A 21,933-nucleotide genomic window follows, 5' to 3' on the forward strand; every position below is an offset into this window, starting at 1 on the left:
AATAGTGTTCTCTGACAAAATTTATGAAAAATAGCGCACTGATGCAGGAGAGAAAATTCAAAATGGCACAGATTAGTAAGGTTAAAGAGGATAATTGAGAATTGTTCCTCATATTTGTCCCAACAGAATAGCTTATATCTAGCAAAAAAGCTATTCTGTCTGGATAAATATGAGGAACAATTCTCCATTCTCCTCTTTAACCTTACTAACATGTTGTTACAGGAAAAGAGGATTTCCTATTAGAAAACTGGCTCTTTTTTTGGCAATAAATACCTCTCTTGTTAAATTTTGCCTTGTTCTTAGGTAGTCCGCTACTTGGCAGGATGTGGTTTGCAAAGCTGCTCGTTGCTGATTTCTAAAGGCTACCCCGATATTGGATGGAATCCAGTGGAAGGAGAACGATATTTAGATTTTCTTCGTTTTGCTGTTTTTTGCAATGGTACTGTAGGAACGTATTAATTTTGTACATTTATTTTTTCTGAAATAATTATATGAATCTTTGAATATCACAGCTACATATACTAACACAGTTAATTAAGTGCTGCTCCTTTTTTACTTTGTGGCACCACCCTTTCTCACTTAAGTGCTTTGAAGGGATGGATCTTGAAAACATTCTGTATTCATTATTATTTTTAATTCTTTCGTCTTTTGCTTTTCTGCCATGTGGCTGTGCACCTGACACATTTCTGTTCAATTTCTGCTCTTTCTTTCATGCATGTAGGTGACATCAGGTGGGAATTGAGCTTCTCCTGGTGGTTGAAGGCAGAATCGCTGTTCAAATTTGTATAAGTTTCTGACTTTCCATTGCACTCTGACCAATTCGATTTTGCCTCCACTTACTTTGGGTGGTGGCTTGTGAGCGCTATGCTTTGTTCTTGGCTCAGGCTGGTTGGACCTTTTATATCCATTTTTTCTTGTTTGTGTATGTGTGTGTGGTGATTCCCTTAATCTAGGTATTTTTTCCCTAGTAGTTTAGTAGTTTTTGCCTTTGCTTTCTCTTCTCTCTGCTTTTTCCACTTCTTGCTCTTTTACCATGGCTCCTTTTGTCTCCTTACTAAAAAAAGAAAAAAGAGGACTCTTCGTTGTCATCTGTTCTCCATTTCTCCTTCCCTCTTTCTTGCTCCAAAGAGGACTCCTTTTCCAGACTTCCCTTTGTCCCAGACAAGCTTCCTCCATCTTGTCCCCACCCCTGCCTAAGTTAACTTGTTTAGTGGGTGCTCCCATCTGCTATTGGCCAAACACTTTGTAGCGATAGGAAAGAGCAAGCAAAAGTCAGTGGCCCTAAGTAAGATCAGCACTGCTGTCCCGCTTCCCACCAAGACACAATCCTCAGCCACGCCCTCTGTGTTGGTGTCTCTGGCAACAATGGTGGACATGTCTAGTCCTTCTCCCTCCCAGCTTGGGAGTTCTTCAGCATCTCTTTGTGACTGACAGATTGAGGGACAAAGAACCTAGCACCAGTAGTAAACTGTTTTCTCTGCCAGTTAATTCCAATTTTCTCAGATGAGAAGTGGGGGGTACTGGCCCAGCAAGAGAATAGGGCCTTTGAGAACAGTCACCGCCTTGCGGGTAGAAGCTTGAGAGTGGAGAAGGAACTGTCTGAAGAGGAGGAAGAGAATTTTGGACTGGGCTTGGGTCACATTTTTCTGCTGAACCCTTTCCTGAGGAATTCAGAGAGTTTCAGGACTCTCTGGGTGTTCCTATTTGCATGTTTGCCCTCCATGGTGCCAGGAATTCAGCAGCTGTCTATCCTGCCTGATACCCATCCTCCACTAGCAGACCAGCTTTAGGTTACTCCCCAAAATGCTATAGCATTTGAAGGAAGTGGGGTTAGTTGACTTGGCTAACAACATAATTTCTGCCATGTTTTCCCTGCCTCTGCCAGTGTCTCAGCCTCATTTGGACTCTAGAGCTCTTCCTAATCTGCTTCAGTCCTCCTCAGTTGCTTAGCCTGGTGCACAGCCAGCTTGCCTGTGTTGCACCCCACAATTATCCTGATCCACACAGTGTTCCCATGGGGAAAGTCACTAAAAAGCAGCCTAATAGACTAAGCAGGGACACTCAGGTCTGCACTGAAGACCCTGATACTAAACTTATTACTTTGGATGAGGAGGAATGCAGCGGGGAATCTGATGTAGAGGAAGTCTGTTCTAATTTTCTTTTTCAGGATGTTCACTATTTGCCCTTTTTGTGTAACACTATGGCAACTCTGGATTTAATTGCTCCTGAGGAAGTGCCTGTGTCTACTTCTTCCAGAATAGCAGCAGTTTTTCCTGACCCTAAACCTAAATCTAGGGTGGTGAAACTCACTTCATTGTTTCCTATGATCATCAAAGCCGAATGTGACACTCCATTACAATACAAAAAGTCTGTAGCTAATAAGCACCATGCCCTAGAGCAGCCTATTATGGACCAATTAAAGCTCCCATTAGTTGATGTCCTTGTCACCAGAGTGGTCCATAACTCTCTCTATCCTAAAGATTCTGATGTTTATTTATTTTATTTATTTAAAATACTTATATCCCGCCCTTCTTCCGAGGAACTCAGGGCGGCTCACAATTAAAACAATAAACAATCAGAACAACCAATATACATGTTAAAACAATTAAAAATAGATTAAATCAAAATAGATTAAAACTATAACATTTTCAGTTAAAAGCCCGCCTAAATAAAACAGTCTTCACCTGGGTGCAAAAGGATGATAGCGAGGAAGCCAACCGAACCTTGCTAGGGAGGGAATTCCACAATCTAGGGGCCGCCATCGAAAAGGCCCTATTCTGTGTCTCAGCAAGAAGAAATTGCGAGAAAGATGGAATAGTAAGGAGGGCCTCACCGGATGATCTTAAAATCCGGACAGGTTCATAGAGGGAGACATGTTCTAACAGATAGCCTGGACCTAAGCCATATAAGGCTTTATAGGTCAAAACCAGCACTTTGAATTGTGCCCGGAAACAGATTGGCAGCCAGTGGAGCTGGTATAGCAAAGGAGTAGTATGTTCTTTGAACCCAGCTCCAGTTAACATTCTGGCTGCCGCTCTTTGTACCAATTTAAGTTTCCGAGCAGTCTTCAAGGGCAGCCCTACGTAGAGCGCGTTACAGTAGTCTAATCGGGATGTAACTAAGGCATGTGTTACCGTAGTCAAGTCTGACAGGTCAAGGAATGGGCGCAGCTTAGGGAACTTGGCATGGGTCTCCAGTGCTCTCATGCAGCTAGTGCACTGTCAATGCAGGCCACTGCTTCTGCATCAGTGTTCACCAGAGCCTCCTGGCTGGCTGGACGGTCTTCTAGATGAATGTCAATAGGACCTAGCTAGACTACACAAAACTCTCCTTAAAGTCTCTTGTGTCATGGCCTTTATTACTGATGCTTCTGTGGATGCAATCCAATTTTCAATACAAGCATTGGCAGCAGGCATGTTCTCAAGAATTCATCACTGGGATGCAGATACAGTGGCACATTCTAATCTAGCTACAGAACCATATGTTGGAAGAAAATTGGCTCTGCAAGATGTCCTTGGAGAATCAAAGCACAAGAAGAAGTCAATGTCTTTGAACCAGGAAAAATATGGTAGGCGCTCCTTTCACAAATCTTACCATCCTTACCAGCCATGTCAGTCCTTTCATCCCTTCAGACCCTCAGGGAGGGAGGGAGATGTTTGGGTCATTTGTCCCTTCTGAAATAGGCCATAACGTGGTGGTAGGGGACAACAGCTGTTTCAGTGCAAGTTCATTTCCTTCTCTCAGTCTAAGCTCAACAAGCATCAATTCTGATGCCATTCCTCAACCAGTGGGAAGCCATCTCCACAATTTCTCAGACAGGTGGCAATCTATCACATCAGATGTTTGAGTACTGGGGACCCTCAGACAGAGCCTGTGTCTGGAACTGACTTCCCAGCCACCTCACAGATTTCTGCCTTCTGCTTCACCAAGCCTGAGAAGAATACAGTTTAGCAAGTGATTCTTCACCTACTGGGCATAGCAGCTGTAGAACCAGTTCCACCAGGGGAACTCTTCTAAGGTTCTTCTCTGTTCTTCACCGCTCCAAAATGCTACGGTTTCTTTAGGGCAGTCCTGAATTTGAACATCTCTATCATTACATTGTCTACTGCAAGTTCAGGATGGAGACCTTGTCTTCAATGAAGGAAGCTGTTAAGCCAGGGGATTTTTTGTCTTCAGTCTGCTCAAAGAATTTCCGAAATAATGCTCTTCCAGTAGCCAAGTATTTATGTATTTTCAAAATGACAGGCTGATTATATGCTCTAAGCCATCCTTTCTTCCTCAAGTACTCTTTCCTTTTCACTGTAAGCAGGAGTTAATCCTTTCTACCTTCTGTCCATCTCCTGCCCATCCAACTGAGAAGGCCTGGCATTCCTTGAATATGCAGAGGATACTGAAAGTGTACAGTGGACATACTAAGCCCTTCCTGTAGTCAAAGTCCCTTTTTGTCTCCTTGCACCCTTCCTCTTGGGTAAGAAGGTTTCCTCTACCACATTGACAAGGTGACTGAAAGCATGCATTACTCTGGCTTATAATTGCCTGCCTCTGCCTCTGCCAAACAAGATTTTTTCTCATTTCACTAGAGTGGTGGCTGCTTAAACTACTTTCATTAAGCATTATAAGGAATACCTTTATGCCTCACCCAAGACAGCCTTTGGTAGACATGTCTTACAACATGTTCTTCCAGACCAGTAGGCAGCCCTTTGCTTTTTTCTCTGTTTTCCACCCTATATGGGTCAGCTTAGGTATGTCCCACCTGATGTCATCTACATGCACGAGAGAAGAGGCCATTGGCCCCTACCTGTGAATGGATCTTCTTTGTGCATATAATTATAACATCAGGACCTCTCTCTGTTGGTTACATAGGCTGCCTACCTGACATGGTGCTTCACCTATTTTTTCGAAGATGCATATTTACCTGTTTGTACAGAGAGTGTCATGTAGTTTTTTCTCATTTTTGCTTTCACTGTTCTTTCATTTGGTGTCTCCCTTTATTATGGCTTGTCATAAAACTGGCCAGAGATTGCAATGGAACACCAGAAGTGGCTACAAATTTGAACAGCAATTCTGCCTTAATCACTAGGGGGAGCTAAACTCCCACCTGAAGTCATAACTGCATGCACAAAGAAGACCCATTCACAGGTAGGGACCAATGGTCTCATTTCTTTGCTGATTTGTAAGTGGTGTGAGTGTGTGCACGCATGTATGCACACATGCACAAGTGACTGTAGGATGAGTTTTTGCAGAATATTGCTATAATTTATGAACAAAAATAGCAGACCTGGTGTGGATCAAAATGGTAGACATTAATTTTTATATGTCTAAATAGACAGGCTCTAGATTACAATGAATTCAGAATTACTATGCATTGAAAAGAGTAACGAAGAACGTGATGAAAGTGCTTCTGTTATAACAAACAGTTTGGAGAAACAAAAGAGTGAACTAAAATAAGAGTTTTGTATATATTTTGTAATACTGTTTAAATTTTAAATCCATTTGTATGCTCACTTTAACTGCCCATTTTAACCTCCTTCCCCAAGTGTTCTTCACCCCAATTCAAGTTTCCACTTTCTTTTTGTCCACGTTTCTTTCACTTTTCTCCTGCCCACCAATATGTCTGATGGATTATAAAGAATCCTAGAAATCCTAGAAATTCAGAAGTCCTCTAAATGGCCATAAATGGTTGATTCAACAAATCCTTAAAAATTGCTGCTGGGCTGGAGATAGTGCAGTTGTCGTACTTACAGCTGCACAGACCTGGAGAACTCTTTGTCTCTCTCATTCTCTCTCCCCCTCTCTGTGTTACTGCTGTCATTGCAGCTGGATCTTAAAATAAATAGAACTTCAGCTCCAGCTGGAATTTTATCATGGTTCTGGTGCCAGCTCACCTAAGCTTGTTTTTTCCTCCTCTATATAAGTATTTCTTTAAAAAAAACCTGATTGTGGCTTTGTTAAATAATTGGCTTTCCTGTATGGCCGTAGGAGAGAGTGTTGAAGAGAACGCTAATGTGGTAGTAAGACTGCTCATTCGACGTCCTGAATGTTTTGGACCAGCACTGAGAGGAGAGGGTGGAAATGGCCTGATTGCTGCCATGGAGGAAGCCATAAACATGTCAGAAGACCCCACAAGAGATGGACCTTCAACAAGTAATGGATCCAATAGAACACTGTAGGTAGAATTCAAGGGATTACTTCCCTAGACCTATTTTGTAAGCTCACTTGTAGAATTTAATTTTTTAAAACAAGGCTATATTCTTATTGTACAAATATTTGTCTATTAACATAGCAACTATAGAAAACATAAAAGCTGTTCATATCAGACACAAAACTTAATTTCTACGTGTAATAGTCCACAAGAAGTCAAAATTTGAAACCTGTGGAGCACTCGTAATAATTATTCCTTTTCTTTTAAATGTAAATCAGATAAATGTAATAACACTTTTAAAATAGTTATTTTATAATATCACAAACAAGAATTATTTTTCCTTGAATTTGAAAACTTATATTACTCCTGAATCAGTATCATAATTCATTTACATTACAACACATGCTGGCAACAGAATATATCAGCATATTATTAAGATGCTTTTAAAAAGAAAGACTGCAAAATACAATTTACTTTGGGGCAGGGTAGCATTCTTTCCATTGTTCTTAAATTTCATATGGTGTACTTCTTTTTATTAAAGGTATGGGAAGAGGGGTTTTCTCTTGTCCAAAGCTATTTAAAGTTGGGGTGACTGATCCCCCATGAAAGTTGAGGGAATATTCAGCAGCTTTCAGGGGGTGGGTGAGTTCTAAAACTTTTTGTGGTGGGCTTGCCTTTAAAAAGGAGATGGCCAAGGTTTGTTTTTTCTGTTTTGAAACAGAAAAAAAAGTGTTACTACCACTTCAAGTGACAGCTTACCTGCCTTCAGCAGCCTGGCAGTGTTTCCTTTGTGGTTTGAAACACAGTGCCCCATGGAAATTGTGCTTTCTTGAGGCAGCAGGGAGCTGACGCTCACTGGATCAGCATAGGGCTCACAATGACTATGTGTAGATGACTCATTACATAAATGTAAAGAGGTACTTTTTAGACTCTCAAGCTACATGTTCTTGTGGATAAATGTTAGAAGTCTAGAGGAAGTTTATTTAAGAATAAAAACTTGTAACTACCTTTTATTAAATCAAGTACTATAGTAATATCAATCCTAATTATAATTGGCCTCCAAGGTCTGTCTGAGGCAATTTCTAGCTCTGGAACATGTGATATATTGCAAGATATGCTAGGGATAGAACCTAGTTTTGCTTGCATAAAAAATTTAAGCTTTCGTAACACAAAGTTCACTCTGATGCTGTATTTTTCTTCATGTTGGGAAATTAAACAAAAGTGAGGTAGAAGAAGATGATACTATTCACACGGGAAATGCCATCATGACCTTTTATGCTGCTTTGATTGATCTCCTAGGACGCTGTGCTCCAGAAATGCATGTAAGTTCAGTTGTTCACTAGTGTTTATTCCCTTGTTTAACATCTACTTGCTGTGTTAACAAATAGTTACAATCCGAGCACCTGTACCACCTAATAGTGCTGCTGTTTCTGACTGGGTATCAGTCAGAAGTGGGCTGCTTGTTACATACTTGAGAAAATAAAGTATGAGTTTGACTTATTTTGTTTAAAGTTTTTAAGCATAAGAACAATTTAGAGTAAAGGAAAATGAAGCCATTATCACCAGTGCCTCTTTCAGTTCCAAGTGCATGAGCCTTTTGAACCATACTTAACAATAGCCCTACAACTTTCCCGCCTAATCTTAATATAATGTGAACCATGTGAATGTGCTATAAATCCATCTGCTCATGAATACCCACATGCCAAGCTTTGAGGTTTATTGCATGTGTCCTGCTCTAGCTCCCAATGTTTTAGCTTTTTATTTTGATATAAGTGATATCCTATATACATACACGTGGATTTATTATAGTTAGTTCATACCTGAGATTACCGAGGTCAGTGGTTCCAAACTTTTTTTCCCATGCACCACTTGAAAATTGCTGATTGTCTTGGTGGATCACTTAATCATTTTTTGCCTGTTGTAGCAATTATAATGTGCTATGCTAGACGCTGTATGATTTTTAATTGTATTTTTATTGCTGCTTTTATTTCTTATATTTTATTGTTTTGTAATTTGAATTCCAATAATAAATACAAATTAATACAATATAAGAAATAAAAGAAACAATAAAAATACAATTAAAAAATCAATATGGATATTTAATGAGGACACTGTGGACCACTTGAATGAAACTCATGGACCACTGGTGGTCCAAGGACCACAGTTTAGGAACCCCTGATCTAGACTAGTAAAAATATGTGAATATATTCTGACACCAATCACATAAACAAATGCTTGTGTTACTCCTTTGTTAGCTAATCCATGCTGGCAAAGGGGAAGCAATTAGAATAAGATCCATTCTGCGGTCTTTGATTCCTTTGGAAGATTTGATGGGCGTAATTAGCATTCCTTTCCACATGCCAACAATAGCAAAAGGTAAGACAATTGTTTCATTTTTCTTCTTTTTATCTTCTAACATTAAAAAAACTTGACTGACTTAGAATATTCCTTTTCAATGTCACATGGAAATTTTAATGTTCATTATGTAAGAATATTTATTTCTGGAATGGAACATAGCTGATCTTGGCTTACACGTAAAACAAATTCACTATCATTTTCTGTGGTATAGAATGGCAATTGAACCTCTCAGCTGTAGAACTGCAAAAGAACATAATTGTCATATTAGAATATAGTAAGCTAAGAACTACTTGTTCAAGAGCTTATCAGTATTTTCAGTAACAAGGATGCTATAGTGTTTGTGACTGGAATGATTTAGGGTTTTAGCTGCCAAATTCAGACATGAAAATAGGTTACCTACCTTATAAAAATAATCTAGAATATGTTCATATACTCATTCTTCTTGGCAGGAAGTTGCACTGTAATGCATTCATATATACTAATAGTTATCTTAATTATCTGAGTGCCAATACGTATATAGGCAAAATGGCACCATCCATGCACAAAAGGGGGAGGTACCATAACAAGGTAATCCTGGGTTCGCAGAAGTAGAAAGAATATTCAAGGGGAAACATCAAATGTATGAAGACCGAGTATCCTCAGTGGGCATGGAATGCTGACTGACTGTTGGAGGTGAAAATGGCGGGGGGGGGAATGGATTGCATTGGATTGCTTGGAATCCTGAACAGAAGCACTCCACATCTGCAACATTTTGCTGCAGTTACAATTGGTTGCATCAATAGAGGAAATCTATATAAATGATTTTTCTTTCTTTCAGATGGTACTGTGGTGGAACCTGATATGTCAGAGGGGTTTTGCCCAGACCACAAGGCAGCCATGGTATTGTTCCTTGACAGGGTCTATGGGATTGAAGACCAGGATTTTCTTCTACATCTTCTTGAAGTTGGCTTTCTGCCAGATCTTCGTGCTGCTGCTTCATTAGATACGGTAACAGTTCACTTCTAATTACTATTTTCTCTCTTTATCAAGACCAATATTATGCATATATTGTGATTCCTCAAAAACCGATGAGGAATGTTTTTCAATAACACTATAAAATAAAATTTTGAAAATTGAGAGACTTAGTTTCAGAGCCCATGGACTTTTTGCAGGGGTGAGGAACATGACATCAGGTAAGGGGAGGGCTTCAAAGGAATAATTGGGAGCTTAAAGTGGGCTCCCAGTTGTTGCTTTGATGCAGCAAGGCATGTTTTCCCTAAGTAGCATGCCATCACTTGGGCAGTCATAGCGCCATCTAGTGTCCGAAGGAAAGAATATACTGGAGTTAAGATCTGTAGTAAGCGAGCCGCTCCTATTCCAGTTTCGTTCTTGCCTTCGTCCGAGGCTGTTCATCTCTCCAGTAGCATAAGGCTAGAGTAGGATTCAGCGTGTCTGTGTGTGAGAGAGAGCGTGGTGGGGCTGTTGCTGGCTCCCAGCCTGTGGGGGAGGGGTTGCCCCGGGGTCTCACCCCCTCTCTCTTCCTCCCTCTGTGGGGTGGCTCTTCCCCCTTCCTTCCTTTTCATTTGTGTTTGTGGGGCGTTGAAGTTCCTCTCACCCCTGTCTTCACCAGCAGCGTTCCCCCCCCTCTCCTAGGAGGGTAAGAGCCCAGTGCTTTGTGCCTGGCTCTACCACCTCTACTCTCACCCCCGTGGTGCCCTTGCGGTGTCTCTGGCCGCAATCTGTTTGTTCATGCTGCCTCTAGCTACAGCATGCGGCCTCTGTTGTCTGCCGTCTGCCCCCGCGGCTTGTCCTTGCGGCCATCTGCTGCCTCAACTGTCGGCCACACCTTAACTGTCCTGTTCTGGAGCATGGCTGTCCCTAGCCTCCTGGCATTGCGCCGCACTCCTACTTAGCCTCCTTCCCTTTACCGCCACTTCTCAGTGGCTTGCAGGGGAGCCCTGTGGTTGCCGTCTTCCCTTGGCCATTAGCTCCTGAGAAACTCACAGGCAGCCGTGTGAGCGGCAGCCTCCGTCTGCTGCTCCCCCCAGGCACCTTGAGTGCGCTCAGGTGGCAGCGAGCTCCGCGACTGCCATTTTGGTTTGGATCTCTTCATTTTTGAATTTCCCGCCTGTTTTATATTCCTCTTTTTTCTCCTGGCTGGCTGCCTCTGTTGTTTGAATGAGGAGTGGATGGTGGTTCCTCTTTTTCCATTTGATTACATTGTCAGTGCACGGTAACATAATTCTTCCAAGGGATCAATGCTACTGAAGCCACAGTATTAAGGATAGTACCGTTCCCCCCCCTCTGTGGGCATGTACTACCATTCTTTTTCCTGCTATAGTGCACAACAGTACTGCACCCCCCAGTGGGCATGTACTAAGATATATTTTTCTTCAGCTAGTGCACAGGACCAGTACCACACACCCCTCCACCTGTGGCGTGTACTGCGATCCATTGCCTCATACAGTGCACAGATATATCTCCTCAGCTAGTGCACATGATCAGTGAGGCACCTCCCTCTACCTCTGGGCAGGTACTGTGATCCATTGCCTCATATAGTGCACAGATATATGTCCTCAGCTAGTGCACAGGACCAGTACCGCACCCCCCTCCACCTGTGGGCGTGTACTGTGATCCATTATCTCATATAGCGCACAGGAACATGATTGTGCCGTTCTCTCTCTCTCTCTCTCTCTCTCTCTGTGGAGGCACATCTGCCTGGCCTCTTCAGATTGTGACTAATGTGCATATCCATGTGCCTTGCTGTGTGTTATAATGGCAGATCAGTGACCCGAGACAGACCTGCAGACAGGTGATAACCAGCATCGCAAGCTTCAGTCACATCACAAAGCTTCAAAGCGCAAGCGTGCCAAGTTCCATGCCAAAACTAAACACCTCCCTACTCATACTGCCTCCAAGCAAGCTCAATACGTTTCAGTTCCGGATTCGGAGGACACTGGTCAACAGGCTTTGTCAGCTCTCTTTCACTCACCTGCTGGCTCATCAGGCAACAAATTCGAGGGGCTCCCTAGCCAACCAAGTTTGGACTGCCCATCTCAGTCGATGGCGATGACATCTCACAAATCAGGTCAGCCTCACCTGACCCAACAAGGGCAAGGCTTGTTGGCGTGTGTGCGTTGTTGCGTGAAACAGCATACATTACGTTGGAGTTAAGTTGAGCAAGAAACTTCTTCAGAGCATTAGAGCATGTTAAGAGTCTTTATTAAGACATTAAGGCTTTTCAGCAGTTTCCCCCCCCCCTAGCTCTACAGCACATTTCTCTCCGAAAGCAAAAGTAAGACAGCCTCTCAGATCAGAGGCATGATGCAGAAGGACACAACTCACAGACTCTGTTAGAACTTTCCCAGTCTATATCTTGATGGTTACCATAACAACGGCCTTCACTGTCCGTTCCCAGACTGGCAAAGACATAACTCCTCTTAACTTTCAAAACTTTCAGACTTGATGGAAAACTACTAGGCCTCATGCCAACAAGCCCCCCTTTTTCTCATCATGTCTGTCATTTACAAAGAAGTCTCAACAATACATAGTCATACAGTAATACAGTTCTACAATACCTCTTGCAATACATTTCAGTACATTGCATCATACATTTTCAGTTCAGTACAGTTCAAAATTACATCTCAGTACAGTTCAAAACTTTATTCACTCAAACTTTGGTTGAACACATGTCAAATAAAGTGTCTCAGCATCCATATCTACAACTTTATTCATTCCAGGACTTGTTATTAATCCCACGGTAAATCTTTCAGGCGGTTTGCCTAAATTTGCTCTTGTAGAGCGTCTTAAAGCTGGTACTTCTGCCCTCTCAGCTCCTCCATCTGAGCTGCTTGTACTTGGTACAGCCTGATCAGCCAATTCCATTTCCTCAGCTTTGCGTTTCTTATTTCTACTGCGTTTCCCACAAATGAGCTCATTCAAAGCATCTCTGAGAGGAATTTGTGTACCTTCCACTTTAATGTCAAGATTTGGCTTAAATGTCTGTGATTGTGTTCGTGTTTGTGTGTCATCTGTTCCTGTAAGAATGACTGTCTGCCTTTGATCCCAAGGCTTTTCTGAGACTTTAATGCTTCTGCTCAGAATTAACTGCTGTGTTTCTGGACACCAAACTCTGAAATATGCATTCTGAAATCCCAAAACAAAACCTTGCTGTGCTCTGGGCGCAAGCTTGGCCCTCCTTTTTCCCTGTGGAATGTGGATCCAGCACCTTGCCCCGAATTTTTGAATGTGTTCTATTTTAGGCTTTCTGCCAGTAAGTTTCTCATAAGGAGACATTCCAAGTGCACTGTGTAACACCCTGTTGTGAATGTAATTCGCATAAAGAATTGCTTCTGCCCAGAAAGAATTCCCTAAACTGCAATCCATCAGCATGGCTCTCATTGCTTCCCCAAGCACCCTATTTTTTCTCTCAGCAGTTCCATTGGAAAACGGGCTAAATGGAGCAGTGAAATTCTGGTTTATTCCCTTACTCTCCAGAAAGTCACTCAATGCCTTATTCGTGAATTCCCCACCTTGGTCCGAGCGTATAGCCCCCACCGTGACGCCGTGTTGAATTTGGATTCTCTTAATGAACAGTTTCAGCTTCTGCTCAGCTTCACTTTTATGCTTTAACAGAAAAACATGACAAAATCTTGAAAAATCATCTACCAGTACCATGAAGAATTTCGCACCTCCTCGTGAAGCATTTATTGGCCCTGCTAAATCAACATGAACTAGCTGGTAGGGAGCTGTTGTGGTTCTCTCAGCCTCCCGGTTTATTGGTGCAATAGTCATTTTAGCTTTATTACATGCATCACAATCCATTAACTGTCCACAATCTTTTAAACGCATGTTTTCACTGTGCAAAGGGGTTTTCTTCATCGTGTCAAGGTTTGCATGCCCCAGCCTTTGATGCCATTCATGGACGCAGCCCTGATGTACCTGTGCCTCAGCATTTAACACAGCACACCCTGCTTGACTGCTCTTTATTACATACTGTGAATCATTAAGGCTTCCCTGCAAACACACTTGATCTCCCCTCATTATATAACATTGGTCTTTGTGGAACAAAATGGAATAATTACAACTCACCAGTTTGCTCACTGATAAAATATTATGAGCCAATTCCGGAACAAACAAACATTCTGACATTATTCCAAGCTTGTCAAACTTCACCAGACCTTTAGCTTCCACAGATTTCTGTGATCCATCTGCAAGGTGCACAAAATCTTGCACATTTTCTGAAGTGTAAAACAAACTTCTGTCTTTGATTAATATATGGCTTGCCCCACTGTCAAGAAGCCAATTAACAGGTCATAAATCTTGAGACTTCTGTTTACAAACAAAGTTCACACTGCCTTGCTTCAAGCCTCCGTCCCTGGAGTTGCGCTTGACTGGACATTCCCGCTGTAGATGCCGTCGATCTCCACAAACAAAACAAGCCTTCAGCCTCTGTTGCTGCTCCTGTTTATTATCCTTCGGCACGGCATTTTTCACCTCTTGCCTCCTGACAGCTTCCATCGACTCGGCTCTTTTCGCCTCCTGTCTCCGCTGCCATTCTTGGGTCAGCTTTTCCTCAATAAACGCAACGTTCAAACCTCCGTCAGGCATGGCTTCGAAAGCCATGACCATATTATTCCAAGTCCCATCGAGTGAAGCCAGGATCAGATAGGTCTTCTGAAGTTCAGAGTGTTCGACGCCTTGGTCTGTCAGCTCAGCAAACAGGCGTCTGAATTCCATGAGATGCTCACACATGTCGCACTCACCCGTGAAGCGCATTTGATAAAGCTTCCGTGCCAAACACAATCTAGATCCCGCAGTCTGTTGCACATGAATGCCTTCCAACCGGTCCCACATCTGTTTGGCGTTTGTAACATCCCTCACGTGTAGCAGTTGAGAGTCTGATAGAGCCAGAAGTATAAAAGCTTGAGCTCGCTTATCGTTCCTAGTCCAAGCCGCTGTAAGGGGTGCAGGGGGTGTTCTATCAATAGCTTCCCATAAATCTTCTTTTACCAGCAAAGCCCGCATTCTCGGCTTTCAGCTGCCATAATTCTTTTCATTAAGCCGTTCCATCGGCAAGCCTCCCCCAGACAGGTTTACAGCCATGTTGCTCACCTCCGTCTGGTACAATCAATCAAGCTGCCCTCTCTGGAACTCCGTCTGCCGTTCAGACCAGCAACTTACTCCCGTGTAATGCGCTGTGGATCTGGGCCCATAACCCCTGTTGGTGTGTGTGCGTTGTTGCGTGAAACAGCATACATTACGTTGGAGTTAAGTTGAGCAAGAAACTTCTTCAGAGCATTAGAGCATGTTAAGAGTCTTTATTAAGACATTAAGGCTTTTCAGCAGTTTCCCCCCCCTCTAGCTCTACAGCACATTTCTCTCCGAAAGCAAAAGTAAGACAGCCTCTCAGGTCAGAGGCATGATGCAGAAGGACACAACTCACAGACTCTGTTAGAACTTTCCCAGTCTATATCTTGATGGGTTACCATAACAACGGCCTTCACTGTCCGTTCCCAGACTGGCAAAGACATAACTCCTCTTAACTTTCAAAACTTTCAGACTTGATGGAAAACTACTAGGCCTCATGCCAACAAGGCCTGGCCCCGGAGCCTCAGGCGGCCGTACCTGACCCTCTCCTAGGCCTGCAACTAAACCCCGAGTTTCTTTCCCAGATGAAAGATATACTAGGGTTCCTCTCTCAATTACAGTCATTTTCCCAGCAGCAAGTACCTCAGCGGCAGCCCAGTGCAATGGGCCATCACGTTCCCAATGATGCTGTGATACCTCCTTCTCCAGATCCTTTTGATGTTGCCAGAGGTAGAATTGGAGGTGATGACGCTGGATCGGAGGGCCCCTCAGCCTTTCTTCAGGCCGAAGATGATGAATGGAGTGAAGATTCAGAATTGGAGGAGGACTCTTCCTATCGTCTGTTTGACTCAGCTATCTCCCGCTGTGCCAAAGAGTTTTGGACATGCTGGGACTCCAAGTCCTGCCAACCTAATCCCTCGCCCCTTCTGTGAAGGGGGCCAGAGTCCTTAAGTCTCTCAAATTGGTGGAACACTTCATTCCGGTCCCAGATCCCATTGACAAGCTGGCCAGAGAGGAATGGGCTCGACCATTGCGCCCACGTCGCTTCTCTGCCAGGGCCAAAGGACATTACACTTTAGCTCCTGATTTCATGGCTCACCTGAACGTCCCAGGAGTAGATCAGCCAATCTCTAACTTGGTGTCCTGGTCTTTCCTCCCGAAAGAAGGAGACTCCCAGCTTAAGGACCCATCAGAAAGGCAGCTAGACTTTGCCCTGCAAAAGAACCACGAAGCCATCGCCTATTCCATTCGAGCATCTGTAGCGGCATCCATTTTTTCAAGAGCCTCGATGATGTGGCTGGATGAGCTCTTGGAAGACCCAAATCCAGACCCGCCCAAACTCAGAAGGGGTCTGATCAAGCTGCACAAAGCGGTGGCATTTGTGGCTGACACTACCTTGGATGCATCACAACAAGGAACACGAGCACTGGCTGCAGAAGTAGTGGTGCGACGAACCCTGTCTTCATCACTGGGACAGCTAGAGTCAATTTATCCACAGCCCCATACTCGGGAGCGTTGCTGTTTAGTGAGCAAGCCCTTAAAAGTAGTCCTGGTAGACGCTAAAGACAACAGAAAGCCTACCTTAGCCACGTCCAAAAAAGATGACCGCAGGCAGTTTCAGAGATTTGTTCCATACCGATCCTTTCAGCCCTTTCAAGGAGCATGACCTGGGTGGGGCGAGGCCACGACCCCCGTTTTACAGACTTCTGTTCCTCCAGGGGAACCTGGCACAAACAGCGGTTCCAGGGCAAGGCTCAGTACCAGGGACGTCAAAGCCCTTCCACTTCTTCATATGGATGGGGAGCGCACCAGCGTCGGCAATTCTGACATCATCCCTATAGGAGGCAGGCTACTGCACTACGCAGGATTCTGGCTGGAGCTAACCCAAGTTCCTTGGATCAGAGATCTTTTCTCTCAGTGATACAATACAGAGTTTTGGCTGACCCCCCCGGACAGATTCCTTCCCCTCCCCGTTCCTAAAACCCTGGAATAGCAGAGGGTTATGCAGGAAGCAGTCCAACTTCTCCTAAACATAGTGGCAGTAGAACCAGTCCCACCAGCATAGAGATCGCGGGGTGTTTACTCCATCCTGTTTGTAGTTCCCAAGCACGATCTGTCGTGGAGGGCGGTTTTGGACCTCAAGTTCGTCAACCGCTTTGTGACATATCAACGGTTCAAAATGGAGTCCCTTGCCTCATTTATACGGGTTCTACAGCAGGGAGACTTCTTGGCTTCCATCGACCTAAAGGAGGCATGCCTCCACATACCAATCTGCCCTGCCCACAGACAGTTCCTGAGGTTTGCATTTGGCCACCATCATTTTCAATACATGGCTATACCCTTCGGGCTTGCGTCGGCACCAATGGTATTCACCAAGGTGATGGTCACCCTGGTGGCCCACCTCCACCTTCAGGGGATCCATATTTACTTGGATGATCGATTGCTTCAGGCGGACTCTAGGGACCAGGTTCTTCACACTTTCGAAGTTCTCAGGACCCACAGTTGGCTTGTCAATGTCAACAAGAGTCAGCTACACCCGACTCAGCAATTACAGCATCTTGGAGCGATACTGGACACAGTACAGGCCATGGTCTTCCTATCACTGGAATGAATCACAACCACCAGAGACATGGCAAGGCTCCTGCTATGATCCTCAAAGGCGAACGTGATGTTTCTGGCAAAGATGCTGGAAACGTTCATGTCCACAATTCACATCGTCTCGTGGTCATGGCACCGTACTCGACCTCTCCAGTGGGCCCTACTACCTTTCCAGGTGAACATTGCCAATTCCAACCATTGCGACATTCGACTGGATTCCACCCTTCGAACATCTTTCCGATGGTGGGCACGATCTCAAAACCTCAGCAGGGGAACTCCGTTCTGAGAACCGGACAGAACTGTAATCACGACAGATGCCAGCCTAACCAGCTGGGGGGCCCACTGCAACTCCTGCTTTGGCCAGGGTCGGTAGTCGAGTCTGGAACAATGTCAGGGTATCAGCTGGCTGGAATTGCGTGTGGCCCATCTGGCTCTTGGACACTTCCAGCCAATCTTCCAGTTGGAACACGTCCTGATCTGGACAGACAACACCTGCGTAAAATCGCATTTGAACAGACAAGGGGGAACCAGATCACAATCTCCAGGTGGAAGCAACCTGGATCTTCGACTGGGCCGAAAGTCATCTGAAGTCTCTCCAGGCAGAACATCTCAGTGGGGTCTGAACGTGACAGCCGACTGGCTCATCAGGCAGCAGGTGGTTCCAGGAGAGTGGAAACTTCACTCAGTGATGTTCGACCTTCTCCAGTGCCTGTTCGGCGCCATCTCAGTGGACCTCTTCACCTCAAGTCACAATTGGCAGCTATCCCGGTATCTCGAGGTATCTGGAACAGACCATGGAGTCAGTGGATGCACTCGCGACACCCTGGCCGGACGGCCTCCTGTACTCCTTCCCCCCAATTCCTCTATTGGGCGGATATTGAGAAAGCTGAGATGCGAAGGGGCATAACTAGTTCTGCTGGCCCCATACTGGCCTCGCCACCCGTGGTTCTCAGACCTGATCGCACTCTCAGTAACAGAGCCTTGGAGACTGCCAGTCAGGCGAGACCTACTGTCTCAGGGACCAATTTGGCATCCTGACCCCGAATGGCTGAGTCTGATGGCTTGGCGTTTGAACAGAGGCAGCTGATTAACTCAGGCCTATCTCAGGGGGTTGTCGATACAATTATGGCATCTAGAAGGCCATCGACGAATCGTATTTACCATAGTATGTGGCTCGCCTTCTTTAAGTGGTGTGCAGGGCAAGTTTGCCGACCTTCACGAGCTACGGTACAAGAAGTTCTGCAGTTCCTTTACAGGGGACTGAAAATGGGACTCAAAGCTAACACCTTGCATCGTCACACCTCCACAATCTTGTCAATCCAGTCCACGTCCCCTTCTGACGCTTCTGTGGCTTTGCATCTGCTCATTTGGCGCTTTTTGAAGGGAGCGGCCCTCCTCTCTCTGGCGGTGTGTCATCATTTCCCTTCCTGGAGTCTACCTAAGGTCCTGCAAGCTCTTCAGCGCCCTCCCTTTGAACCTCTTGGGTCAGTGCCTCTGCGACTGTTATCTTTCAAGGTCCTGTTCCTGGTGGCAATCACCTCAGCGAGAAGTGTTTCAGAACTGGGAGCATTGTCATCAGCGCGTCATCTCTGTATTTTCCACAAGGACTCAGTTGTGTTGCGTCCAGATCCATCTTTTCATCCCAAGATAAGCTCAACTTTCCACTGTAACCAGGACATTGTTCTTCCATCATTTTGTCCTAAGCTCGCTCATCCAGTGGAGGAGGCCTGGCACTCGCTGGATGTCAGAAGGGCCCTCAAGATATACCTCTCTCGGACTCAGGACATAAGATTGATGGAGTCATTATTTATATCCTTTCACCGAAGGACTCTGGGGAAAAAGGTTTCTAAATCTACCCTGTCTTGTTGGTTGTGCACCTGCATTGCCCTGGCATATGAGTCACTGAATGTGCCAGTGCCTAGTAAAATAACGGCGCATTCCACCAGGTCAGCTCCCACTATGGCCGCTTTTGCAACCAGACTCGTCACAAATGAAACTGGAGGAGGAGGGGCTCACTCAGTACAGATCTTAACTCCAGTACATTCTTGCCTTTGGATGCTAGATGGTGTTATGACTACCCATGTGATGATATGATACCCAGGAAAACCATCCTTCAGGTGAGGCCAGTGGCCCATTCCCAACTGCCCATCAGCTGGTGAACGGTAGGAACACACCTTACTCAAGGAGGTGAGAGCCGTTTCTGTTGAATGGAAACTGCTTCTCCCTCCCAGCACTGCCCTTTGAAACCACCTTGTGCTTCTCCTTTCCAGCCCCAAAGCCCTTTGCAGTCATCCTCGAGTTTCTCCTTTGCACCTCTGATATCAGGGCTAGAAAGAAGAAGTGCAGGAAAGCTTGCAAAGCATAAAGCTGGTAATGCCCATTGTACTGTGGTTCCCAACTTGGGGATCCCTGTAAAAGGGATTTTGACAGGTGGATGAGACAACTCATATGTCAGTCATGTGGTGCCATAATGATATCATGTGATTGACAGATGGATTGCTCTGCCCACCTGTCAAAGTTGATAAATATCTGGCCCCAGAGCCAAAAAAGATTCCCCACCCCAACACACTTTAGGCAAATCTCAGTTGCCATGTAAATGGAATTAAACCGAAAATACCACTTAGAGTTTCTTGCCGGAGTTAGAGAAAAAAAAGATACAGAGAGACAGTCAATAGAGACAGCAATGTCTCCATTGAGTTGCAGGGGAAAAGATAGTCTGCACCCCGAAAACACTGATGGGGGGAAAGCCCACCTCCAGTCAAGACTTTTTTGCCCCATGGCTCCTTGACAGACAGTTTTTTGGGGGTACACTCCCTTCCTCCATTCAAATCAACTGAAAGAATGCTGTCTCCATTGATTCTTTCTCTCTCTCTCTCTGGGCCTATCCAAATGGGAGCATAACTTCGTGCTAAAGATGCTGTTTTTACCTCTGTTTTCTGTTTGCACCATCTACAGTACGGGATCAATGCCAGCTGCAAACATGGTGTTTTCTAATCATACTTGAGGGGAAGCATCAATCACACAGTTTCCTAAGGACGACGCCCTCTAATTTAACATTTCCACTCCCTCTGTTTACCTGGCAACTGAGCATGCTCAGTTTGTTCTACTAGTAAGTTTCATTTAAAAAAAAAACAACTTAGAAGTGCGATTATTTGTATTTTCCCTGGTACAATACAAATGAAATACAAATTTCTGAGCAGTGCTTATTTATTTATTTATTGCACTTGTATACCGCCCCATAGCCGAAGCTCTCTGGGCAGTTTACAGCAATCAAAAACATTAAAACATTAAAACAAAAACAATTTAAAACACAATTCTAAAATTCCAAACAATATAAAAACAATTTAAAAACACATGCTAAAATGCCTGGGAGAAGAGGAAAGTCTTGACCTGGCGCCTAAAAGATAACAGTGTTGGTGCCAGGCACACCTCGTCAGACAAGTCATTCCATAATTTGGGGGCCACCACTGAGAAGGCCCTCTCCCTTGTTGCCACCCTCTGAGCTTCCCTTGGAGTAGGTACCCGGAGGAGGGCCTTTGATCTTGAACGTAGTGTACGGGTGGGTTCGTATTGGGAGAGGCGTTCCATCAGGTATTGTGGTCCCAAGCCATGTAAGGCTTTATAGGTAAAAACCAGCACCTTGAATCGAGCTCAGAAACATACAGGCAGCCAATGCAAACGGGCCAGAATCGGTTTTATATGTTCGGACCATCTGGTCCCTGTTACCAATCTGGCCGCTGCATTTTGCACAAGCTGCAGTTTCCGAACCGTCTTCAAAGGCAGCCCCATGTAGAGTGCATTGCAGTAATCTAATTTGGAGGTTAACAGAGCATGGACAACTGAAGCCAGGTTATCCCTGTCCAGATAGGGACGTAGTTGGGCCACCAGCCGAAGTTGGTAGAAGGCACTCCGTGCCACCGAGGCTACCAGAGCCTCAAGTGACAGAGATGGTTCTAGGAGAACCCTCAAGCTACGAACCTGCTCCTTCAGGGGGAGTGCAACCCCATCCAGAACAGGTTGGACATCCACCATCTGGTCAGAAGAACCACCCACTAACAGCATCTCAGTCTTGTCTGGATTAAGCCTCAGTTTATTAGCCCTCATCAGGTCCATTGTCGCAGCCGGGCACCGGTTCAGCACATTGACAGCCTCACCTGAAGAAGATGAAAAGGAGAAATAGAGCTGCATGTCATCAGCATACTGATGGCAACGCACTCCAAAACTCCTGATGACTGCACCCAGAGCTTGGAAAAGTTACTTTTTTGAACTACAACTCCCATCAGCCCCAGCCAGCATGGCCACTGGATTGGGCTGATGGGAGTTGTAGTTCAAAAAAGTAACTTTTCCAAGCTCTGACACCCAGTGGTTTCATGTGGATGCTGAACAGCATGGGGGACAGAACTGACCCCTGCGGAACCCCATACTGGAGAGTTCAGAGTGCCGAGTAATGTTCCCCAAGCACCACCTTCTGGAGCCGACCTGCCAAGTAGGAGTGGAACCACCATAATGCAGTACCTCCCACTCCTAACTCAGCCAGTCTCCCCAGAAGGATACCATGGTCGATGGTATCAAAAGCCGCTGAGAGATCAAGGAGAATCAACGGAGTCACACTCCCCCTGTCTCTCTCCCAACAGAGGTCATCATACAGGCGACCAAGGCTGTTTCTGTGCCAAAACCAGGCCTGAAACCCGACTGAAATGGATCCAGATAATCGGTCTCATCCAAGAGTGTCTGGAGCTGGCCCGCAACCACTCGCTCCAGGACCT

General features: G+C 44.9%; 1 protein-coding gene across 1 annotated transcript in view; it reads left to right on the forward strand.

Moving 5' to 3' along the window:
• Positions 1-21,933, forward strand: part of RYR2 (ryanodine receptor 2) — a 725,812-nt gene that overhangs the window by 422,124 nt on the left and 281,755 nt on the right. Inside the window, exons 45-49 of the mRNA XM_061624580.1 lie at positions 304-439; positions 5,980-6,166; positions 7,365-7,464; positions 8,398-8,518; positions 9,318-9,487. Coding sequence (XP_061480564.1) covers positions 304-439; positions 5,980-6,166; positions 7,365-7,464; positions 8,398-8,518; positions 9,318-9,487 — 714 coding nt within the window. The remainder of the gene's footprint in view (positions 1-303; positions 440-5,979; positions 6,167-7,364; positions 7,465-8,397; positions 8,519-9,317; positions 9,488-21,933) is intronic.

This window comes from Rhineura floridana, chromosome 4 (genome assembly GCF_030035675.1).
Source record: "Rhineura floridana isolate rRhiFlo1 chromosome 4, rRhiFlo1.hap2, whole genome shotgun sequence".
NCBI lineage: Eukaryota > Metazoa > Chordata > Lepidosauria > Squamata > Rhineuridae > Rhineura > Rhineura floridana.